This window comes from Gallus gallus, chromosome 3 (assembly GCF_016699485.2).
Source record: "Gallus gallus isolate bGalGal1 chromosome 3, bGalGal1.mat.broiler.GRCg7b, whole genome shotgun sequence".
Taxonomy (NCBI): Eukaryota; Metazoa; Chordata; class Aves; order Galliformes; family Phasianidae; genus Gallus; species Gallus gallus.
In genome coordinates this window covers 78837325-78862685 of record NC_052534.1, presented here as the reverse complement: position 1 = coordinate 78862685, position 25361 = coordinate 78837325, and the positions used below count along the sequence as shown (strand labels likewise).

At 40.3% G+C, this 25361-nt stretch overlaps 1 protein-coding gene across 2 annotated transcripts in view; it reads left to right on the top strand.

Annotated features, from left to right (window-relative positions):
* Nucleotides 1-5109: 5109 nt before the first annotated feature.
* BCKDHB (branched chain keto acid dehydrogenase E1 subunit beta) overlaps nt 5110-25361 on the top strand; it is a 112712-nt gene continuing 92460 nt past the window's right edge. For both annotated transcript variants that reach the window (NM_204657.2, XM_046938414.1), the window contains exons 1-3: nt 5110-5316; nt 7284-7361; nt 9689-9757. In NM_204657.2, coding sequence (NP_989988.2) covers nt 5160-5316; nt 7284-7361; nt 9689-9757 — 304 coding nt within the window. In that variant the 5' untranslated portion in view covers nt 5110-5159. The remainder of the gene's footprint in view (nt 5317-7283; nt 7362-9688; nt 9758-25361) is intronic.

Genomic DNA, 25361 nt, shown 5'->3' with positions numbered 1-25361 from the left:
TCTGGAACTGTTACTTCTTACTCTGGTATTGAGTTTAAAACATAAACAGGCTGGATGTGGCTCTGGGCAGCCTGGTCTAGTGGTTGGCAACCCTGCACATAGCAGGGGGATTGAAACTCGATGATCATTGTGGTCCTTTTCAACCCAGGCTATTCTATGATCCTATGATTCACAGGCAAACATAAACACATGGAAAAATCTGCACTGAGATTTTCCAGTTAAGCACATGTGACAATCTGTGGCACTGTTCCTATCAACAGCGCTGGAAGAATTTTAGGACATAAAGATAAATCTCTTATGGACTTAAATCTGCATCTCAGGGAAATGTTGACTGTAGGCATCCTTAATTCCTACTGAGTCACTAGCAGTGGAATTAGTCTCCTATCCAACAATCATTGAGTGAGATATCGAGCAGCCATGCCTTGTTCTGTGATTCCTGCTACCTACCCTCTCACCCTGACATCCATTGAAATTCTTGAATCAGCATTAGATTTGGAGAAACAAAGGCTGCTGGCAGTATAAATTCCCTATCTTTTTACATCCACCCATCTATCTGTCAGCCTGCTTATCTAAGCAGCACCACATCAGCCCCACACTATCTATGCTGTGTAAAAATCCCCTAGTTGTATCTAGAAAAAAAAGCATATTACTTTCAGACAGTTTAGAATCAAGGCTCCCAAAAGAGTAATTACATTTCCTGTCTCTCAGTGACGCCTGGTGATATGGGTCTACCTCCAGCAGTCCGATCTAGCTTGACTAGGTTTACGAGTAGAGATAGAAGTATAGATACAGTTATAGTGAGACATCGCTTTTGAAGAGCTCCCATTAGGGTGAATATATCCTTCTCTCCTTTTTTTTTTTTTTCTTTTTTTTCTTTTTTTTTCTTTTTCTTGACAAAAGGGTTGTACAGAAATTAAGTCTGAAACAGTCTTGATGAAAGCAGTGCTTTCTGTTTGTGAGTAATTTAATAACTAACTACACAGAACTCTTGACAGTTCTCAGTGGGAAATAATTCTAATACAAAAAGGGTGGTGAGAATGGACTGACACATCTTTATTTCAAGATGTGTATTCAATTTCACCAAGTAAAAACATTATTGTTCTCTGCCACCTAATGGTGTTAGTGACATATTACAAATCAGTAAGACAATTCTCAGGTTCTGCTCTTTCTAATAGACTTTGGTGAATTTATTTATATATGAATTAAAAACAAGGGTATGGATAAAAGTCTGAGCTACTACAATCTTTCAGTGAGGTCCGGGTTGCCTAATATACTCTGAACTCTGTGTGTTAGTGAAGAGGTAAGCCTAAATTAAATGCCTGTGCTGCCTAAGGACTCATAGACCGAGGCCATGGTGCCTTCTATGAGATTCCATTCATAAGGTACAAACTTAAGCAGAATTTTGTCATATGTCATAAAAAAAAAATCTTATAAAGAGGTTAGGAAGTATTACTGTACAGCAACAACTGACTCAAAAATGCTGAACCAAACTTTGATTTACTCAGAACCATATGAATTGCGCAAGTCAAAAGAGCACTTAGGGAGACACATTCTTTTTATGTTAAAAATCAATTCATCTACAGTTTTTTATTTTTATTTTATTTTGTTTTATTTTTGATGGGATAAAGGAAATGGATTGAGTGCAAAGGGGAAGAATTAATGATAAGTGCCACAGCGAACGTTGTGGCTGCATGCAGGTGACTGCATTGTGCAGACACCTACACGACAACGACTACAACAGTGGAATCCGTATGTGATCCAAAACCTCAACCTTCTGTAAGCCAGCCTAGGAAGAAAATGCCTAGATCGTTGTGTAATGGCAAAGCTCATCAAACCAGGAATGACTGGTACACAGAAAGGTAAAAACAACAACAAAAAAGGCATTTAGACTAGATGTTGGAGAATTGTCTGAATGAGATTTTGTCTTCATAAAGCCAGTAGCCCAGGTGTCCCTAGAGTAAGACCTATTCTTGGGTAGCTTTGATTACTCACACTGAGTACAGTTCTTTTCTGGCTTTTCATGGAGTGTTGGCCTGATACTGCACTGACTCATGCAGTACTGCCTATCTGGCTATTGACACTGGTTCAAGAAGTGGGTGACATATGCAGAAACTGATGTCTCCAGCAGAGTACAAATTCTTTACATTCAGTTTTCAGAAATTGCTATTAACGTGATGGGGTAATATTGATTATTTTTGTAACTGATAGCAGCTCCTGCTCTAATCACCAATGCAAGGTCAGCCTGTGACAAGGTGAACTGAACCTCAAACATTTATTTAAACCTGTGGAACACGTTGCTTTGTACACTGCTATATCCAGTGCTGTACCTGGCAGACAGCAATACAGAAGAAAACTGCAGGAAAATCATGTGATCCAAAGGAGACTTCTTCAGACCACATTACTGTTTTTTAATGCCAACTTCTGTCTGCTGACAAAAGACAATTCATGGGCTGTGGATTTTCCTTTCTATTACATTTTGTAACACTCTCTTATTTTTATATGTTGATGATATAAGGTTTACTATTTTTATTTAAATCAAGACGAATGCTATCAGTCTGAATGAAATAAGCAATTAGTCCTAACTACAGCAACAAAACACAGAACTTAGTTTAAGACATCTATAGAGGACAAAATGCTTCATAAAGGCAGCACATTTAAACAACATGGGAACTGTGCATGGGAATGGCAAGGGGGAAAGAGGGAAGCTTCGGCTCAGTGGATTGTAGACACAAGTAGATCCACCATATTCTCTTATTCTCTCCTTTTTAACTTCCATTGACCATATTATAAGCAGGTGCCTGAACTGGCCAGGATGCGGTTGCATATTATTGAGAGCAGCCCTGCGGTGAAGAACGTGGGGGTCCTGGTAGACGAGAAGCTGGACATGAGCCAGCAGTGTGTGCTTGCAGCCTGGAAGGCCAACTGTGTTCTGGGCTGCATTAAAAAAGGGGTGGCCAGCAGGGAGAGGGAGGCGATTGTGCTCCTCTACTCGGCTCTTGTGAGGGCCCTCTGGAGTACTGCGTCCAGGACTGGGGCTCCCAGTACAGGAAGGACATGGAGCTCTTGGAATGGGTCCAGAGGAGGGCCACTAAGATGATCAGAGGGCTGGAGCACCTCTCCTATGAGGAAAGATGGAGGGAACTGGGATTGTTTAGCTTGGAGAAGAGAAGGTTCCAGGGAGACCTCATTGTGGCCTTCCAGTACTTGAATGGAGCATATAAACAGGAGGGGGAATGGCTGTTTATGAGGGTAGATAGTGATAGGACAAGGGGGAATGGTTTTAAACTGAGACAGGGGAGGTTTAGGTTGGATATTAGGAAGAAGTTTTTCACTCAGAGGGTGGTGACACACTGGAACAGGTTGCCCAAGGAGGTTGTGGATGCCCCATCCCTGGAGGCATTCAAGGCCAGGCTGGATGTGGCTCTGGGCAGTCTGGTCTGGTGGTTGGTGACCCTGCACATAGCAGGGGGTGGAACTTGATGATCACTGTGGTCCTTTTCAACCCAGGCCATTCTATGATTCTATTATTCTATGATTCTATGATTCTGTGATTATCAAACATATCAAAGAGGCATTCTAGTATGTCTATGTATGTTCAGCCGGATCTACAGTATGTCTTCTATGAAGAAATCTCATTTTTATTTGAAGAACAGAAGCGATGACCATCTAAGCATGCTCTCAGGTAAACTGTTCCTACATTTAATTATCCTCGAGATAAAAATGTTTTCTTTATTTTCATACAAATTGAACTTCATTATCTTTTTTTTCTTGTATGTGTGTGTGTGTACTAGAATTGTAAGGTGTCAACTACTAGAAATCGTTTCCCTATGCAGGTACTTCTAGATTGAGCCACAGTAGCACGTGGAGCTAAATATGCTCTGTGTTTTCAAAACCATTTAAACTGATTGAACTAAACAAGAAGAGTGGGATTCTCTTCTCATAATTATGAAACACTACCGTCTTTTATAAGGAAAAAAGTCAAATAAGGTCTCTGCAGAGAGCCCCTGTTGTTTCTAGTATTGCTTCACTTAACATTAGGAAATACTCACATCATTTAAAAATGGAATTGCCGATTATAATTAGGGTAGGAGGAAGGGAGAAAACAGCGAAGGAAACAAGAGAACAGCAGTGTTGCCAGGACATAGCATTAGGGTGACAGAAATCCTCACCAGCACCTCCTGTAAGAGGGGGTGGATCCGCTCACAGGGGTGGAAAACACGTTACAAAATTTCTTCTGTGACCCACAAAGCGGCGAGAAAAACTTACAGCAAGACTACAGCATGAAAGAGTTTACAAGATAAAAACAGCGAAACTATGAGCAAAGGAATGTAGGAGAAATCCTGGGTTTCTCTTGCACCATCTGCAGAGGTATGGCATAATCAAAGCAATACACACTGGGAAATGTTGGAAGCTCAGAAAGAGTGTAAGATTCGGCTACAGGCTACGTCCAAGTCTGGGAGGTTTTGTAGTAGAACAACAGACCTGGGGCCATAGGCTCACGTTGGAGTCCAATACTTGCAATTAGCTCCCAATTAGAGTCATGTAGATCTTAAGTAATACCATGGACTTCAGAGGTGTTACAGCTGATAATCGGGTCGATACCAGTAGGGTACGCAGTCACCACCAGAACCTCATTAAGCACGTATGATTATTCAGAAATAGCAGTAATGTCTACCAGAGTTCTTTTAATGGTTGTCAACAACACAAAGGAAGCTCATAACGACTAATATGCACGGATGGAGAGTGCAGTTGATTTCAGCTCTTAAAATCTGGTGTAAACCTGTCTTTTACTTTTCCTCTTGTTTATTATGTTTCTCATTAAGCTTCACGGACACACCGCCCGCCTCAAAGGATCACCACAAACCCAACCGCTGCCCGCCCGCTACGGCACACTACGCTCCGCCTCACACCCCTGGCCCCGCCCGCCCACCATAACCCCGCCCCACCGTAGCCCCGCCCCTCTGGCCCCTCCTTCCCGCGTGCCTCCGCGTATAAACACTTCACCCCCCTCCTCACTCCCTTCTCACCCTCCCCACCCACCGCAGAGCGTCCTCTGATTGGCCCGCCCCCCGCCGTCGCTGGCCAATGAGGGCGCCCACTCGGGACCCCGCCTCTTCAGAGCGCGCGGCGGCCGTGGCGGCCCCCCGAGAGCGGCGGTCATGGCGGCGGCGGGGCTGGCGCGGGTGCTGCGCCGGTATGGGGGCAGAGCGCGATGCTGCGGAGCACTCCGGAGCCGCCCGATCCCCTTGCTGGCCGCGCCCCGTCGGGCCGCTGCGCACTTCGCTTTCGAGCCGGACCCGGCACCCAGCGCCTACGGTGAGAGCGGGGCCGGGGTCCTCCCTGCGGGCAAGGCTCTGCTGTCGGGCCCGCCCCCGCCGCCTCTGCGGTGGAGGGGAAGGGCGGGCGGAGCTGCCGGAATCCCGGGTGGCTCGGCCCCGGCCCGGCCGCGTGGCTGAGGTCCCTGGCTTGGTTCAGCCCAGAGCAGAGAAGCTGAGGGGAGGCCTCATGGCGGCTGCAGCTCCTCACAGGGAACGGAGGGCAGCGCTGAGCTCTGCTCTGTGTGACAGCCACAGGGCCCGGGGGAACGGCATGGAGCTGTGTCAGGGGAGGAGCAGCTGGGGGTCAGGGACAGGTTCTGCACCATAGGACGGTGGGCATGGAACAGGGTGCCCAGGGCAGTGGGCACGGCCCTGAGCTGCCGGAGTTCGAGGTGTGGTTGTGCCCCGCTTTCAGACATAGGGTTTGAATTTTGGGTGGTGCTGTATGGAGCCGGGAGTTGGACTCCATGATTCCTGTGGAGCCCTTTCCAACTCAGGATGTTCTGTGAGATGTTCCGACTTTGTAGTTAAGTCTGAGACAGCTCCCAGCCGTTCCCATGTGCTCTGAGGAGGCACAGGCATGCAGGATGTCCCAGAGCAACCTCTGTGTGCTGCCGGCCTCTGCTGGAGGTCCCAGTGAAGAAGCCCTTGTGGGACAGTCAGCCCTAATGCTAAGAGGAAAGGTAGTTCCCTGGCTTAAACAAAACAAGCAAAAAATAACCCTTGGTGTTAAGTGAGAAATAATGAAAGAAAATAAATGGCAGTACTGGTCTGGTCTCAGTGTTAATCCTAGCTTCACAGTTCACACCTGAAGGGCATGGGTACTTTCTCCTCTCCTGCAAAGGCTGATGCAGAAGCTGTTAGAAGCAGGACCAGCAGGTTGGAGCAGTCAGTGCTAGCAATGTGACAGTTGCTGGAGGAATAGGCATTTCCTTATAGCAAATACTGAAATGGATGTGCCCTGCTGAAAGGATAACCTTGTGTGGGTGACTGGGAAAAGAGCAGTAGCTGCTGTTCCCCGGCTTCCACTTTGCAAATGTTGATCGCTTATAGCTTTAATACAATTTGAATGGTTCCCATAATGGTTTCTTACAGCTTTCTCATAAAGGCTTGTGTAAGCTGATAAGAAAAACCATTGAGCATGAAAAAGTACAGGGACACAGCTCTGTAGCTCTTCCATGACTTGAACTATGATCTTCACAAAGAAATGCTAATTACCAAGGGATAATTAGCTGAGTGATTGTTGAGAGATACTGGAAACAGGAGTTAGTTCTTTCTGATACTCTTATTCCTGTTCTCACGTATGGCTGCCATTTTTGTTTTATTTTCTGCCATTTATTTCCTTACAGTGGGGAAAAGGACCTGCATTGGCTCTTAATTCTTAAATCCCTTGTAAAATATAGCTGTTCCATATCTGACTTCTCCCCTTTTTTGTTGTTTAATGCTTCTTACACTTTCTAATTGCAGGCCAGAGAGCGGGCAGGAGGTGTAGGAAACTTCTGATGGCAGCAGATGTCTGTAAATAGTAAAGGCTGGAGGTTAAAAAGTAATAATTGAGACACAATGAAGGAAACTTGCTGACATCTGGTAAACCTCAGCAGAAGGTATCCCTGTCCTCAAGATAATAAGGCTTGACTATGGGTTCTTTTTTCTCTGAAAAATTGAATTAATTTTTGTTCCCAGTATTTGAATAAGCTTTGCAAATCTGCATTTGCAGCCATGGCTGTACTTTTTTCAAAAAGGCTGAGTAGAGTTATAGTCCTTGGGATTGCCAAGTATGCTGTACTTGGTCTCATCTACCCCATCAGTTTAAGGTTGCTCAATAAATGAGTCTTTGAGGCATTCCTAATGGGGATTGCGTTTATGACTATTGACAAAGCTTTTAGTAATGTTTTGCATCAGTGTTTTTTAATGTATTGCATATTTTGAACCTAATTAAATATCAAAATAATCCCTTTCTCACAGGGCAAACTCAGAAGATGAATCTCTTCCAGTCCATAACAAGTGCCTTGGATAATGCTTTAGCCAAAGATCCGACTGCAGGTATGCTCTGCTTGTTAGTATGCTTTGCTTTCCATCAATTGCATTTCTGTATTGTGAATTTGTGCACAACAGTGCATGTGTTTCTCATTGCCTTTAAGCTTTGTAATGTGTTACTTCTACACTTTCATATTCAACAAAGCTTAAAAATGTGCTATGATTTAAAACATGTAAATGGGATATTAGCAGATCATTAATGGATTATGTATTCTAAGCTGTAGTTGTCTTCTCTATCAGCTTGTTGTATTTTGATTCAAAATTGGGACAGAGATATGTTTATTAATACATTTCTGCTATTTTAGGGTGGCCTAAGTCCCAGCAGAAAGTAAAGGAGGGTTTCTTTTTGCTTCACTTTTAGTTCACTCAACTCTCCATACTCAAAAAGTGGTACTTTTGAAAGACTGTGTGTTCCTCGCTCTGTCCATTCTCCTTTCTCTCCTTCCCTGTTCTCTATTACTTCTTTTCAGCTTTACTGATTTTTGGGTCGTCATTGCACATAGGCAGTGTAAGATTTCTCCAATCTTTAGAAGTCTGTATGACTGATAGCTTCGAAGAAATAGTTCAACACAGTTCAATTAAAAATGAATCATCCTAAAGTTTATTTTGCACAAAATGATTTATTTAATCCGTGGAGATAACAGGAGATCTGTTGCTTCTGTCATCAACAAAGGTGCGATGAAGGCCAGATATTTAAAATGTAATTTTTTTAATGGCATGAGTACAGCTGGAAAAGCTGTATGATCCTGTTGTGTAAGCTTGGTTTTTCCACTTAATGCATTAGTAACTCTTTTTGGCACTGTTTAAACCACTGCTTAGTTTGAAGTCTGACTACTTGTCTAATCTGTCAGGATAAATTCCATGTTCTGTATCCAGTAGTATGCTTTTATGCTTTCCCTCTCAATCTAAGGCTGTGATATAATCAGCTTTAGTAAGTTTGACTTAGACAAATTTAAGGTAAATTGGTTCCAAGAACAGATTTGAGTGATATTTCTGCAGTATCAACAGTGTAAAACTAAGTAGGATGAAATTCTATGAGGAACCTAAACTTGTATATGTTCTTCAGCCCTTTACTTGCTCTAAGGTTCTAGTCTTGCTCTTCAGCTTGCAGGGCTGTGTCTGTGTAAAGCCCTTTGCCACTCCACACTGGAATTCTGCTGTCCAGAACCATGTGCTGTCAGTATTACTCTACTTACTGAATTAATTAGTAATTCTTGCAGTGGAAAGCATATCCTTCATGTGTTTTCAGTTGTATGGGAATTGAGCAACTGTTGTTTAAGTAGTGGGGAAACTCGTGCTTGGGTAGATGAGAACTAGAATCTGGCTAGGAAAGCATTTCAGTGGATGAGGAGAATGAGTAGGTTCATGGAAGCTTGCTGACAGCATTGTGAAATGGGGCTGTTCTTAATACTAGATGATTCCAAAGTGTGTAGTCACATGGTAGTAGGAAAGTACTACAAAGTTTTCAATGCATTAAAAAAAAGCAAATTAGTAAAAATGAATTGGAGCAATGATTTGAGGATCTATTTCTGTCATAAACACTATGAAAGCTATGATGGCCTAGCTTTTTTCCAATTTTTTTTTTTCAACAGATTAAATAAAACTGTTTTAACAAAAGTGAAACTTCAGCATTCTGTAAGTTAAAAGAAAAGATCAGATGAAAATTTTGCCCTAAATCAGCTAAAGATAATTATTTTGGGGGAAAAGACTTTAATTGTCCAGGTGCTGTATGAGAACAGTAGTGTTGAGTACTAGTAGTTGTCCTGGCTATTAGATTGCCATCTTTTCTGTATAGGATTTCCTTTGAAGAGGCTCTTGAGGGATCTGGTGAGTATGTTTGGAGAAGACTTTAAATTGCACATTAGATTATTATGATTATTAGATTTGATTATGATTATTATTAGATTATTATTATTAACACTTGAATTTGACGCTTTTCAAAACACAGTATGCTGGAATCTGTGGATGAAAAGTATGAATGTTTGAGTTGAAGCATAACATACAACTTCAGTCACTTTTATAATTGTTTATTGGAATTGTTTTTGGTTGTTTAGATGTCTTGATGTTATAGAATGCTTCAGAAAAATAAATTAATGAATATTAATGTTAGTTTAATACTGTTTCGAGGCATAGATGTGTTACTTCACTGATTCTTTGTTAGCCTTGCTGCTTCTATAGTTAGGCTGTGTAAAAGAAGCACTTAGAGGTCTAGATAAATCTTGAACTAGAATAAAATGTTAAGTGCTTAACAGAAAAGTTGTTGAAACGTTCATGGAAAAATCAGATGTACTGGGATTACATTAACCTTCCTTTACAATTCTTGTTTTGTTTAGTAATATTTGGTGAAGATGTGGCCTTTGGTGGAGTCTTCAGGTGTACAGTTGGCTTGCGAGACAAGTATGGTAAGCTACTGTTTACATCTGGTGTTACCTTTGTATTAACATTTGTTTTTTCTACCCCATGTGGTTTGTGGGAGAAGAGAAGGATATGTAGGAGAGAAATCTTGTAACTGGAGTACTTTTTTATTCTATTTGTCTTTGAATATAGAAGTTATGAATGCGCTGTCAGTTATGTAAGCTTTCAAAGTTGCTGAAATTGCTGGCATCTCAGTTGTCTTCTTTTTTCTTCAAATAACTTTATCAATATAACTTCAAATCTTTTTAACTGCACTTGGACCAAATGTTCATCATTTGGGCCCCGTTTTATTTGTCATTAAATGAAAGCCTCTTATCAATGATACATGGTGATGCTTTTTGGTCTTATCTGCCACAAACTGGAAAGGACTTACCTTGAAATGGGTTTGAGTACTTTGTTAAATATAACACTTTCTAACATACCCTGGAAATATAGAAAGAAAACACAACATAGAAATGTTATAGGTATGCTTGTTCTTAATCTAGAATGCAATTGATTTACTTGTTTGGGAGACTTGTGTGAAGGCATTCAGAGAAATGATGATGTTGTCATCTAGATAGGGAAAAATGTATATGCAAAAATATATGAAAAATGTGACATAATTATCTCAGACAGGTGAGGTGGGTTCAGTGGAAGAAAAATGTAGTTTCTTACAGAATCTTTTAATTTAAAAGACCACCTTAATTTTTTTAAAGTGAATTTAAAATAAGGAACTTTCTAGAAAAGAAGAACTGAATTGGAAGAAACCTTCAAAAGTGATGTAGTCCATCTGAATTTTAAAAACTTGCAGGAGTTTTCAATACTTTCTTGCATTACCGGTGCTTTAAGTTAATCTTTATATTATGTTCCTTTAAGAAGAAACTTAATTCTGCTCTTTCTGTGGTGTAATCTTCTACAGCTTCACGTCAGTTGAGATAAAGGTGTAGATTTTGTTATGACGGATAGTCTGAAAGAAAATAAGTGTCATGTTCATGGTTTTTGTTGAATAGAGTTAAGTGCGTACTCAGTGATATCTTGTTGGCAAATTTGGAGGAATTCTTGACATCAATGCTTTTAATTTCAGTGTGATTTCCTTAGGTATGCTTTTTGCCCCAAGAAGTGCTGTGGAATGCTGCAAAAAAGGGTAACTTTTTAATCTATGGCATGCAAGATGATACATAGTGATTTACCCTCTTGGAAACTGGTTGTGGCTACAGTAACATGGTGGCTTTTAGTATGGGAGTTGTGCCCCCCAGTGGGCTATCCAACAGCTGAAGCAGAACATTACAGGTTCTTCAAGGAACAAAAATGACTGGAACCACTTGCAGTAGATTACATCTATTTCACTTATTTGTCTGGAGGAGATGAGTTACTGCTGACTTGGATGTTACAAGAAAACAGTGGGCTGAAAAAGGGAGAGGAGGAAGGCTGTGCTTTTAAGACAGTTTAGAAATACAAGTCTGTTTTGTCTTAATTCTCTGCTTCAATGATTATCATAGAATCGTGGAATGGCTTGGGTTGGAAGGGACCTCAAGGATCATGAGGCTCCAACCCCCCTGCTGCAGTCAGGGCTGCCAACCTCCATGTTTATTACTAGACCAGGCTGCCCAGAGCCCCATCCAACCTGGCCTTGAACGCTTCCAGGGATGGGGCATCTACAACCAATCTGGGCAGTCTGTTCCAGCACCTCACCACTCTCACAGCAAAGAACTTCCCCCTGATATTCAACCTAAATCTTCCCTCCTTGATTATGCAGCTGTTTTCTTACTCTGCTGCTTAAATATTAATATATATTTACATAAAGTCTGAAGCTATTAGTAATAGTCATTACGGTTGCATGTTGGTATTGAGTTGGTTCTGTAAGTCAGGTGGGACATGTTCTCTGCTAATCAGATTTCATGTGAAAATGATGTCTCTGAGACAGCAGTTAGCTGCTGTAAAAATGAGCAGCACAAGAATTCATTTGGGAAGTAAGCAAGAAGAGCAGATGGCTTCATTATCGACCTTGTTTTTTAGTGAACGTCTCCACTTTAAAATGAAAAAAGAGTAAACTTTTTACCATTAGGGGGTTGCTTCGAGGATAATTTGTTGGTCTCTTCTGAGGTAAGAAAGCCTTGCAGTACTGGAGTGAAGGACAGATATTTTTTCATTCTTGTGGTAGCGTTTTAACACTACATGTTCAGATGTCCTGGTGCAAAGACTGTCCTGTTCAAAGACTGACAGCTCCTGCCCTGGGGTGCAGGGGTGCTGTAGAGGTGGGTGCTGCTGAGGGAATGCAGTGAACATTTATGAAGTAACTTGGTTGGTGTGACAAACAACAGTCTCAATATACTGGCAACTTAGCTAGCATTGAGGTAATTTTATGAGTGTGCAATAAAACTTTTAGTGAATATTCTGAGGAAGATACGGCATGACTTTGGGAATATTTGAGTGGAACTCCTGTAAAGCTTGAGAGGGAAGGTGGCATGAGGAATTGTAGCAGTATTTGTATTAATAATCAATAAGAGCCAATGAAAGTTAGTATTGATTCTGACCTTTTTTTTAGTGAAAAAGATGATAGATTTTTATGAGGAAAAACGAAACTCATATTTCTTGTGATTGAAGTAAAATGAGTGGGTACATAAAGTGCTGGTGAAACCTAATTGGCAAGGTGGGAAACTGGCTCTTCATGTCATTTCTGACCACTGCAAGGATTGTTTTGACTGGGAAGTATGTTAGCTAAAGGAGAGAAATTCAAAAAACTTTTCTGATGTGTTTGTGCCTTTAAAAGAAATATAATCTCTTATTCTCTTACGTATATGTTATAGAAAGATCCCAAGTTCCCTTTCTATCTTGCAAATTCTAAGATTTAGGTGTTGCTGAAAAGTGAACTGAAGATATCAATAGCGATTGAGATGGAAGGTGGTAGTAGAGAAGACATGACAGGAAAAATGAGGTTTTTTATAATTATGCTGCTGGTGAGGTACCTGTAAGTACGTGGTGACAATATCTGATCTGCAAATTTGGAGAGAAAGAGAAATATGAACTTAGGAGTTGTCCACAAAATGATAATTCAGCTTTGTGAGGCAGGTAAGATGATAAAAGTAACTTCTGGTTTCTTCACTAGCAATGACATCCTATAGAAAACATGCGATGGCTTGAGTGGAAGTAGCAAAGGAACCTCATGACAAACTGAAGGTGTTACAGTGCTTAGGAGAACTAGGAAAACCTGAAAGCACAAAAATAAAGGAATCCAAACTTTCAACAAGGATGGAGCTGTCTGTCAGTATTGTCTTAGACATAAGTTCCAGTTGCAGTACTTGTTTTATGCAGAGGCTGTGTATAGTCTGTTTTAAATAAGAAGGAATTCCATACAGAGCTGATGAGCAGGCAACCAGCCTCACTGATCTTGCTTGTACAATAAAGATTGCATACTTACTGGCCTTTCTTTCCACGCTTCACTCATGCAATTATCATTAGCATAGTAATAGGGAATGTGAGTAGCACGTTATATTGATACAAAATTTGATGAAATTGATTTTTTTTTCCCCCTATTCTGAAAGTAGAGATTTTTTCCAATTTTGTAGCTAATCAAAATCGCTAGATGGCAGTCTATGCCTACCAGTATTTATCTTGCTACATATTTTCCTCTTTTTAAAGCATATTAGAGAGGTTGAGATCTAATTATCTAATACTATAGCAGTGAGAATTCAGTGCATTAATACACAGCAGTAGCTCTATGCAGGTTGTGGTCGCTATCTGTACTGTCACTCAAGTCTCTTTTGACATTGTTTAATTGAGGAGTTGTATGTAAGCATGTCAATATGTAGGAGTTTCTTTTTGATGACAGCTGTACCCAGGATATCGTGTTTCTTCCTGTGCTTCTTCTGCTAACGTCTGAAGCAGTGATGTCAAAGCTGGATTCAGTCTTGGCTGAATCATATCATTCTTCTGTGGATATTACTAAGTTCTGCATTAACTGAACGCTTAGAAGTCAGTTGCTGCATAATCCTCCTTTCTGAAAGCATGTAGATTCCTGATTACTATTGTTATTACTTCTTTTTTTGTGTGTGGAATGTTCCTTTCAAATAAGGGAACAGGAAGTCTTGGCTCTTTTTTCCTGCCCCTACCTTAGGGCTTACACACTGGATGGCATACTCTTATCTTCTTTCTTCTCTCCTTTCCCATTACCTCCTGCCAGCTTTTTTGATTCTCACCATTTTGCAGAGGTTGCTTACTCTAACCTGCAGAATATCTTTGAGAAAGGAACAATGCCTGCTGCTCCATACTCCTGCTATCTTAGAATAGTTTCTTGTTCCTTGTCTTTAGAGCAAAGATGTAAACCAAATGTTCTGTATCTGGTTCCTTTGCCTACTTTATTTCTGTAGCCAAGGTAATCTGTGCAAAGCCACCTCCCCCCCCCCCCTTTCTTTTTAAGGGATACATATTATTATAGACTTTGGAGAAAATATTAACTGGATGAAATATCTGTACACAGTTGTCTTCAAGCCTATGGATGGATTTGAATTTGAAAAGGATCTTGGAGTGTAGATAATTGTGGCTGGTTTCTCTGCTTGGAGTATGACATTAATTGTAGCATGGAATAATTAGTATTAACTCTTTTGCAGAATCATAGAATGGATGGGTTGGAAGAGACCTCAAGGATCATGAAACTCCAACTCCTCCACCACAGGCAGGGCCACCAACCTCCCCCATTTAATACTAGACCAGGCTGCCCAGGGCCCTATCCAGCCTGACCTTGAACACCTCCAGGGACGGGGCATCTACAACCTCTCTAGGCAGCCTGTTCCAGCACCTCACCATTCTCACAGTAAAGAACTTAAAGAACTTCCCACTGATATTTTTTCCCTTATTCATTCGATGTTACAAAAATACAGAACAGATCAGAGGCAGGAGTCAGGTGATGGTAGTTAAAGAAAGGAGGAGGTGGGAAACAGGCTTAGATAAAAGTGGAGAAGGTGGTCAGAAGTAAAGACTGAGAAACAAGAATGTCAGAAATAGACTAGGGACGTAGAGTAGAGGGAGAGATACAGAGTCTATACAAAGAGAAATAGAGAATAGGGACAGGCTCCTCATAAGAATGTTAAAGCAGTCTAAATGGGTCACTCCAAAGAAAGGTCCACCTAGGTGCTGTGGCCAAAAATGAATATGTTGGGAAGGTCATATAACCAGAGGAAGTGAAGTGTGGGTATAAAATTTCTTGAATATTCTCTCTGCCATCCTCCAAACACTTATGTCTTGAGGAATTCCTGGTCCAGAAGTGCCTCTGTGTAGTAATGGGCCATTCTGGCTTGTGCTTGAAAGGAGGATGTCTGATCCGTGCTTACTGCAGTGTCAGGGATCTATCAGTGTAGGATCAGTCCTTACTCAGTGCTCTGAGAATTCAGCAGAAGTAGGGTTGGCTTGTCAGCTCTTTCTCTAGAACAATGTCCTGGGGAGACAGAAGTTCTTTGGTGTATGTGCAGTGAGTTTTGCATATACTGGACTGAGGTTTTTTTTTGTGGCTAGTAGAAACCAAACACACATACACTTCTTGAAATGAAAGAATTGGAATACAGTATCCAAAACTCCAACTTTTTTTTTAAAGTTCATTATCACAAAAATTAATTTGTGTCCCTAGTAAATATATATATATATTTATATAGGTTTCTAAGACCACACCTGTTCATAGGTCTTATCACTTACATGCAGATGCCTTTCACAAAGGTGCACTCATCTGTATGTGTGTGTCTGCATACCATGTTTTGGTGAAGTTATATTTTATGCAAGTATTAGAAGGTTAAAGTGCTCCCAAAAATATTTATGGGGAGATATGGTGGCATATTATGATCCCAGCCTTCTGGAAAGGAATGTGGGGACCCCGGCTGATGGGAAGCTGCATCTAAGCCAGCGATGTGTCCTGGCAGCCAGAGGGGCCAACTGTACCCTGGAATGCAGCAGGCCCAGGGTACCACACGAGGGTGTGACGTGGATGGGGAAAAAGACTGTGAATACAAATTAGAATCTGTTCAGTCTATCCAGGATATTTTCTTGCAAACTGAAAAATCACTGAAGAAATGGCACACGTATAGAATCCCGTGGGTGCAGGGGTAGTTGAATTAAAGATTTTCCCTGTGGAAAATTTCAATCACATCAAAAAGCAAGTGATTTAACTGCATATGAAACCACAGAGCAAGAAAATAATATCCTTATGTGAGGATGACCTAGCCACATCATTCGCAATCAGCTGGATGCTTTAAAAATGATTTTATTTATCACTTCCATATTTGTTTTGCTCTACTTTCTGCCTGCCTTACAGATTTGGATCTCTGAAGGACAGGATATGTTTTGGGACAGATAACTGCCAAGGCTGTTCTTAGCCTTCAGATATGGAAATTCTGTGGCTTCCCTGCGCACACTGTCCCAGCACAGGATTATGTTTTCAAAGCTCTTTCTTATTGATCAATCTTCTCTGGACTCTGCTTGCTGCAGCTGAAGATTATGGGCCATCCAAAGCTGAGTACATTACTCTACTTGGATCCTACTGAGTAAAACATGATTGCTTACAGCTTTCTGCTGATATATCTCATCATAATGCTAGCTTGTCATGCAGTACTGATGTTTATTTCCAACGTCTGATCCTCTGTAATCCCTGAATGTTATTTTGCAGATTCTGTGTCTAAGGTGTAAGCTTGTGTGTGAGTTTTCAGGGAACACTTCATTCTCAGTAAATGACTGGTTTGTTTATAGTCCAGCAAAATAATTCAGGAGGTTTTGTTTATCTAGCCAGGAGATGCCTGCATTTCTAAAATTGAGGTAGTCAACTTTGGAGCAAAGTGTTTACTTAAACACAGTATTTTTTGTGTGTTTGTGAGTTGCAGGAAAACCACTGAAGGCAGACTGTTTAAGTGAAATGCCTCTGGGGGAAAATGTACACGATGAGATATAGATGTCCCCAAGTTGTTATTGTATTTGCTGAAGTTCTTGGCTAAGGATTGGACATGCTTAAAAAAAAAAAAAAAAGCTGAGCTTTCTGATAGCTTTTAGTATTGTGAAATAGTAGAAGAACTCTTTGAAGCTGGGCAAATAGATGTAGATAAAGAGTTTTTGGTTTATTTTTTTTAAATTCTAAACATTTTCCTCTAAAATTTGTAAAATACTTTAAAATGTTTATATTGTGGAAATGTTTTTGTTATATATATATTTTTTTTTTAGGCAAATTAGTTATTATGGAGACTTCAAAGCATTTTACTGCCAAGGGAGTAGAGATCCATCAGTGGAAGCTCTGTGTCTGCACTTGTGGTGCCAAGCATCGCACTTCAAGGTCACTAAGTAGCTGAATATAGTTCAGATAGGCTGTCTGGGGCTTGTAGTGCCTTCCAGAAGCCTACTACTAGTTGGGGATTACTTTAGCAGGTGTGAGATGTTCCTTTTTTTTTTTTTCTTGAGTTCTATTTAATCGATAATCATGGGGTATTTTGCATCCTTTATGAAACATAGCAGTAAGCTGAGGAGAAAAATTCATCCTAAAGTAAGTAGCATGAGAAGTGAGTGATTGTGGGTTCATTTTATAAACATTGCTTCAGAAGCAGTCTGCAGGCTCATTGGAGAAGCATCCTGCTACCCCTTTTATGGATATGCTTGTCCTTATAGCATAGTGCACGTGGTTGAATGAAGTAGTTTAATATTTTTGATTTGTCAGACTTAAATTGGGGGTGGAAAACTTCATTGAGTTGAAAGTGTTTTTTGTATCTAGATGAGGTAAAAATCTAAGAAGCCTGGAGTTTGGTTATCCTTGTATCTTTGTGAATAGACTTAAGCAGATCATTCTGCAGTTTGTTTATTTATTTATTTATTTTTGCCCGGTTCTTCCAGAGCAGTCTGGCAAGATTGTGATTTTTGTTCTGATTTATATAAATGCCTTTGAATAGGAACATCTGGAGAACGTGTTCCTTGTTCATTACACAATCGTACATTTTGTTCATTTTCATCTTAAATAGCCAATTCTTTTCTTAAGATTTACAGCTAGAAAAAAGGAAAGTTATTTGAGAATTTGATAATGGCATAGTATGTACTTCTACACTCTGTACCAATGGGATATTGACATAAAAAGTCAATACCTTTGTTTTTGCTTTGTTTTTAGTGTGCCTGTTTTGAAAGCAATGAATGTTTTGTTTGAGACTTACTGGTTTTAATCATTTCTTCTTATAGGCTGTAAATCTGTTTGAGGAGAAATAAAGGATTTACTCTGTAATATGTAGCTTAGAATCGTAGGATCATAGAATCCTTAGAGTTGGAAGGGACCCTTAAAGGTCATGTAGTCCAACTGCCCTGCAGCAAACAGGGACATCCATAGGCTTTCCCAGGGCCTGATCCAGCCTGACCTTGAGTGTCTTCAGGGATGGGGCATCCACTACCTCTCCGGGCAACCTGTTCCAGTGCCTCACCACCCTTATCACAAAAAACTTTCCTAATATCCAGTCTAAATTTCTCATCTTTTAGTTTGAAACCATTTATCCTTGTCCTAGGGGCGTGCTATCCCTTGGATCATTTTTGTGGCCCTCCTCTGGACACACTCTAGCAAGTCTATGTCTCTTCTGTACTGTGTTCTACATCTGGACTCAGTACTCTGGGTGAGGCCTCACCAGCACAAAGTAGAGTCCAGAAACCTTAGAAACTGTCCAGAGCTTTTGAAAGCTACTGCAACACATTTTAAAGTTATTTAAAGATACATTTCTAGGCTTAAAATATTTGCTGCTGAACTCCATCAAAATGGAATTTTCCATTTGAGAAAATACTTGCATTGAAATGTCTAAGAAATAATAATGTAGTATTGAAGTGTTAACAAGGATGAAATGTCACATACTAAGAATGCAAGATGGAATTTATGAACATAACTAATATCTACAGTCTGTATCAATACAATGTCCACCTGCATAATTCATATGCCTTGTTTTAGCTGTTAGTCCTCAAACCTTTACTGTTCCTTAAGTGGAATTAAAACATTCTCAATTGCCTTGGTTAGCCCCGTGATGAGCCTGCTCTCTGTTTCATTTGTATTCATTGCATGGGACTAATTTATCATGTCTACTATTTTTTCTGCATCTGAAGCTGGTAATGAGGATGTGATAATTATCACCACCTCAGTTTAAGATGATGCAGACTTTATTATGGGGGTACAACATTGAGTTCTCATGGGAATATTTTGTTAGAAGGGTCAAAATGTTCAAGTCATAGAATCATCAAGGTTGGCAAAGGCCTCCAAGATCATCCAGTCCAACTGTCCACCTACCACCAATATTTCCCCACTAAACCTTGTCTCTTAGTACAACATATGAATGTTTCTTGAATGCCTTCAGGGATGGTGGCTCCATGAGCTCCCTGGGCAGGCCATTCCAGTACCTGACCACCCTGTCAGAGAATAATTTTTTTTTTTAACATCCAAGTTGAATCTCTGCTTGTGCAACTTTAGGCCATTCCCTCTAGTCCTATTGCTAGTTACATGGGAGAAGAGCCTGACATCCCCCTCCCAGATCCTCCTTTCAGGTAGTTGTAGAGGGCAGTAATATCTCCCCCGAGCTGCTGCTTTTCCAGACTCAGCAATTCCCGTTCCCTCAGCTGCTCCTCGTAAGACTTGTCTTCCTGACCTCTCTCCAGCTTTGTTACCCTTCTGTGGACCTACTCCAGGGCCTTGATATCTTTCTTGTAGCGAGGGGCCAAAAACTGAACACAGTACTCAAGGCGTACAGGAGAATGATTACCTTCCTTCTCCTACTGGCAATACTATTTCTGATACAAGCCAGGATGCCATTGGCCTTCTTGGCTGCCTGGGATACCTGCCGCCTCATGTTTAGCAGAGGGTCAACCAACACTCTCAGGTCCGTTTCCTCCACACGGTCTTCCAACCACTGTGCCCCAAGCCTGTAGTGTTGTTTGGGGTTGTTGTGGCCAAAGTGCAGGACTAGGCACTTGATCTTGTTGAACTTCATCCTATTGGTCTCAGCCCAGAAATCCGGCCTGTCCAGATCTCTCTATAGGGCCTTTCTATCCCCAGACAGATCGATGCTTCCTCCTCATTTGCTGTCGTCTGCATGTCTACTGAGAGTGGACTCAGTGCCCTCATCCAGATTGTCAATGAAGATATTGAACAGAATGGGTCAAATATCTGAGCCATTTTGCAATGGAAGCACTTTGAGAAGAAGGTTAATCTTAGCTTAATTCAGTATTGTCTTCTGGTGACTAGAACGACATAACATACTAGCAATTACTGAAAGTCTCCTTTATGTTAATTTGTAGAAACATTATATCCTTATAATCTGGCAGGGATTTTTCACTATTCTATGGGAGCGCTGCATATAGATCAAATTTTTCATTTTTCTTGTACACGTATGTTGCATTATCTGAGATAAATATTTTTCATTTCTGCAGATTCTTGGTAATTCAGTACTTTTTAAGTGACATTAAATCCTTGCTGTTGTGTTGAGTGTGGTTGCTTCACAATGTAGACTAGAGCCAGCTTGCTTTCAGACTGTCATAAAGTATTTCTACACTACTGATTCTAATGAGTGGGAGAGGCTGCCTCTGCTTCTTCCCCAGTTTGTCACTCAGATAGTCTGTCCAGCTTCTCGTAGCAGAGAGGCTATGATTTAATACTTAGCTTTGGTAACTGTTGTGCATTTTCCTGTTGGATATCCTGTGGTGCAATGTAACATCACGCATAGACAGAAAATGTGTGGAACTGATCGAAGTTGATATATTATCCCACATGTAAGTGTTTGTTGAATGTTGATTTTAGAGCTTGTTTTTGCAAGTGAATATTCCATCACCTGATATAGTTTTCCAAGTCTCCGTAGTCAGTTATGCTTTTCTGCAGGTGTGCTTCTTGTGCAGCAGAAGTTTTTGGTGGGTGGGCAAGGGATGCGATGAATCATTGCCTAACCACACCACAGCGTTCGTGTGTTCCTGCAGCAGAGTGCTTTTTTCTTGAGTCTGGTGTAATGTGGTATATGAGCCAGATGATCAGAATGAATTCATCGCTGAGTGGGCTACCTGCATAATCATCAGCAGAAAGAAAGTCTGGTCGGTAAATCTGCAGCTTCAGTGTGAACTGCTGATAAAATATTTTTTTAACAATTTCGAGCTGAATCAGTACCGTTTTATCAATGTCATGGAACGTCCCCATCAGCATGGTAGGTGCAGCCAAAATGTTAGGACATCCAGCACATAGCTCTGTTTGGGCTGTTAATGAGCCACAGAATAATAAGGGTTGAAAGGAAGAGACCTTGAAGGTCATCTGCTCCAAACCAATTTTCCCAGTAAGAGCCAGTTTAGGTTGCTTGTGGTCTTGCCCAGGAGAGTTTTGAATATGTCCAAGGAAGGAGTTTGTACAACTGCTCTGGGCAGCTTGCTTGAGCATTTGTCCGACATCAGAGTGAATTGTTTTCCTTAAATAATTACTTTTCCACTTTGCATCTGTTTCACATATCACCGTGCTCCTGAAGAGAACTGCTATGCAATTGCTTGTCTGCTTTTCTAGTATGGAAGGATTAAATGACATACAAATTTACTGGCTGTTTCAAGTTAATGCTAAAGCTTTGCATTAGCCTCTCTTGACCTCTTCTGTTCCCACTTGCCTGCTGAGAAAGGGAGAAAATTAGGTAACACGTTTTATCATTTATGCTTTACTTTTAGCTTTTGTGGGGATGCCAGTTTTTCATAGATGATAGGAAATCTAGCATGGAGGAGAGGGCAAGAACAGTACGTCTAACTTATGTGGGTAGAGCTGTAAATAAATACATTTCTTGGGTCTTCCCTCGCCCAGAGAGCCACAAGCCTGGCAGTTAGGTGAACGCTTAATGTTAGCTCATGTTAGAAACAGCTTCAAGGTTTTACTAGAAAGTAAGTATCCTTTCTTTCCAAACCTGCAACTCACTAACCACACAGATTGTAAGAATTTAACAATTGTGTAAGGTTATAAGTGTAAGGTCATGGAGAGGGTTGCTCTTCATCCATTTTTTTTTTTTTTTTTTTGGTGCTCCAGTGATTCTCCTGACTGATATTATTGAGGTTCTTTGAGGATGATGTTTAAATGGAAATCAAATACGTACTCTTTTCTCCTAAGGGACTCTTAGGGGAGAGGTGGAAGTATAATTTGAGTATATGGAGCACTTGGGAATAAAATGTACCGCCTTGAGCAAGGGGGCACCATGTTGAGAATGCTTGGAGCTGTTTCTACTTCACGTATTCAGGTCTGTTCATATGTATGAATGCCTCAGAAATGGTAACCAGGGAAGACATAGCAGCTGAAGGGGTATTTTTCCTTCTTATAATTTCCAGTTTACCTGAACTACTCTTCCTAAGTGTTGGTTGTGTCAGTGGAACAGAAGAAGTCTGGATAAACCTGTGAGGAATTCCTGTTCTTCACAGCTACCTGTCAGGGTAGGTGTCCTTTCCTTCGGGCAACACTGTGGTGATCGGCGCTTCAGAAGTATAGGTTTATTTATTTATTTTTCCTAATTGAATCTTTTCTGAGAATCCTTTGAAACAAGTGAAACCAAGCAGGAAGACTTACCAGTCATTTCACTGTTGTAAAGCTTTCATATGGAAGATGTTGGGATCCTTAGTTGCAAAGTAGTGTTATATCAGATTCTGCAGAAACAGAAGAGGGAGCAGAAAACGTAGTTCAGTGCATGCGAGTCTCCTTTCTCACCTGGATTTCTGTTCCTTGTAGTTTTCTTAAATGTCTATTTTTGTCTTAGTTGTATCTAGATACCATGTCATCACTTGTTGGTTTAAGGGAAGAGCTGGAATACTGTCATGGGACTGCCTGCTAGTTAATCAAAATTCACATGAATTTTACATTCATCCTGAGTTGTGGGATATATATTTAGCTTTAGAATATATTTAGCTTGTTGGACTCTTCTTTTTGACTTCTAATGGAGATTGTTAATGGAAGCTACTGAGATCACAGGGCAAATAAAATGTTGCTTAGAGAGAATGCTAATAATTTTATTATTAAAACAACCCAGTATTAATGTTTTCTTTTTCTTTAAGATGCCTTTTTGACAAGAGTGATGTAGAAATACCCAAAAGAAAAGTGTCCTTAAGAAACAAACCAGTACTACACAAACCACTCAAATATTTGAACATATGCTCTTACAGAGTAAAAGGCCCCAGAGTTGGAGCCTTGCGTCATATGTTAGTATATAGAAGATTTCATATTGTTTGAACAACTCATTTTTGGAGATAAATTAAAACAGAAACATGTTTCACTCACTGCAGATATTGAAAGCTGAAATACTTTTTTCCTGACAGCTTGGAATAAATAAAGAAGAAGCAGGCCAAAACATTAATGCATAATAATCGACTACATATGCCTGTAAACATGTGTTCTGTTAGGTTGCTATGAAGCTTTTCCTTTTGGAGCAGGAAATGGTTGTAAGACTGAGTTAAATCCATTGCCCCTTAGGCAGTGTCAGTGTCAGTGACAGTTTGAGCACTGGTGAGGTTCTTTTTGCTCAGAAAATGTCAGAGACCAATCTTGTTTTATTCAAGTAAAAGCAGTTCACAGTGGGATGAAAGAACTGTATAAAAAAATAACATTTAATCAGCTGCTACCTTTTTCTTCAGTTTTTAATCTTTTCGGATTTACCTTACTAGGCAGTGTATTTATTCCCTTTCTTAACATGCATCTAACCCTCTTTCTGAATTCCTGAGTGGAGACATAAGGAGAATCATCCATTTTCCACGTAGCCCCATGTGTCACCTGTTTAACTCATTGCATGGAGAAGAGCGCCAGCTTGTTCAGATGGCTGAAGGCAGGGATGCTGAGAAAGCTGGGCAGGCTGCATGAAAGTGGGCAGCAGTGGAGTGTCTCCCCTGAGACTGATGCATGAGGCTTCATGAGGGTCACTTCCTTCCACGCGTAGTGAAAATCTGAATTTGTACTTGCTTGTTTTGAGCTGCTTGGCTGACGTGAAAGGCATGTTTTGGGAAATGTATGGAAAGATAGAATATCTCTGGATTATTAGTCTTGAGTTAAAGTTCAGCTGAGTGAATGGTTTCCAAAGGATAATATGAATAACTCCATCAGAACAGACTTCCTTTCCACATTTTGAAAAATATGTAAACATACATAAGCTTTTAGTTTTCTACGTTTAATATTTGGTATTCCTTTTATTAATGGTTTTCTGATTGTGTAAATACAAGCAAGAGGCTAAAAACATACCATGACATTTCTAGCATTCAGGAAATTTGCTTTATCTGATGACGTGTGTATCTTTTGTGCTGAAAGGCTAGCTTTTATGTAAAATAAGATTATAATGAAACCGTATCCAAGACTTGTTTTCCCATCTAATGAATAGAAAAGGCCTACCTCAGGCTTTGATTGAAAGAGAGGTCACTGTAATTGTTATACATCTAAAATTAATTCCTAGGTTATGAATCTCATATAGTGAGAATTACCTGACTGTCTTTACTGTTTTATGCTGTAGTACCTCAGGATTACACCTTTACTTCTGAAAGTTCAAATGAGGTGCTTCAAACTGATTATATTATAAATGTCATGGTATATTTTATGTTTTCTTTCCCTGATTCTCACATCATTTATTTTATTGTATCCATTGATAGCATCATGCTGCCTCTAATTTAATCCCAAAACTTTTTCAGCGGTTTCATTAGGGTGTCTTTTATAGTCTGAATCACAGAGGGGAATGTTAGTGTTGTCATTCTAAAATGCTTTTAATTAATTCATCTACCTAAAAATGATATTACACAATTATTTTCGAAGTTCTTATAAATTACTACTCAGAAACTCATTTCAAAGATTGTTCAAGTCCATTTAACTTTTTTTTGCAAAATGATATTACAATTATTTATAGAACCAATGAACAAAACTATTTCACCTTACTCTGAAAAATCTGCTTTTAAAAGAATAAGATCAGGTAAGCTTAGTATTATTTGACTGTTTCTGGGCAATTCTCAGCTATCCATTTGTTTTCTTATGTGACAGTAAGCACTGCTGGCTTGTTTTACCTTTCTGTCTGTAGTACACCCCTGAGATGGCTTCCAGTGCTCTGCCTGAGAGGGAAGAATTGTGACCAAATGGAACAGCACATCTAAGAGAAACAAATTAAAATGCAAACCATGCCCTAACCTTCCCTTATGCAGCTACTGGTTTTCAGGCTCCTATGAAGTGTGGTGAATTTAAAAAATACATTTGCTTGTATACGTTCAGAATACCGTGTAAGCAAATGAGGTCAAATGCTTTGAACTGCCTGTGAATCTATGAAACAGACACGTGTAGTATGATGTTAATGTGCTTTAAGTTTTAGGGAAAATGATTTAAAAAGAAATTAAGAAAAGCAAACATTGCAAGCATCATTGAAGAGAAGAGCTTCCTCACAGGCCCGGGTGGTGGTGAAGCCTGGGACAGATACACACATTTTCATGGGTGCTTTCTGTTCCTTTTTCCCGGCTAAAAATTCTTTTGGCTGAAGAAAGCTGGCTGTTCACTAGATTATACTGGCTATAGGCCCTGAAAAATAAAAGTACAGGTGCTAAATGGAGACTTGGATTGCTCAGGCTGCTACTGGTGGTACTGACACCTGCGGCTGAGGCCTGTGGACATTAGGA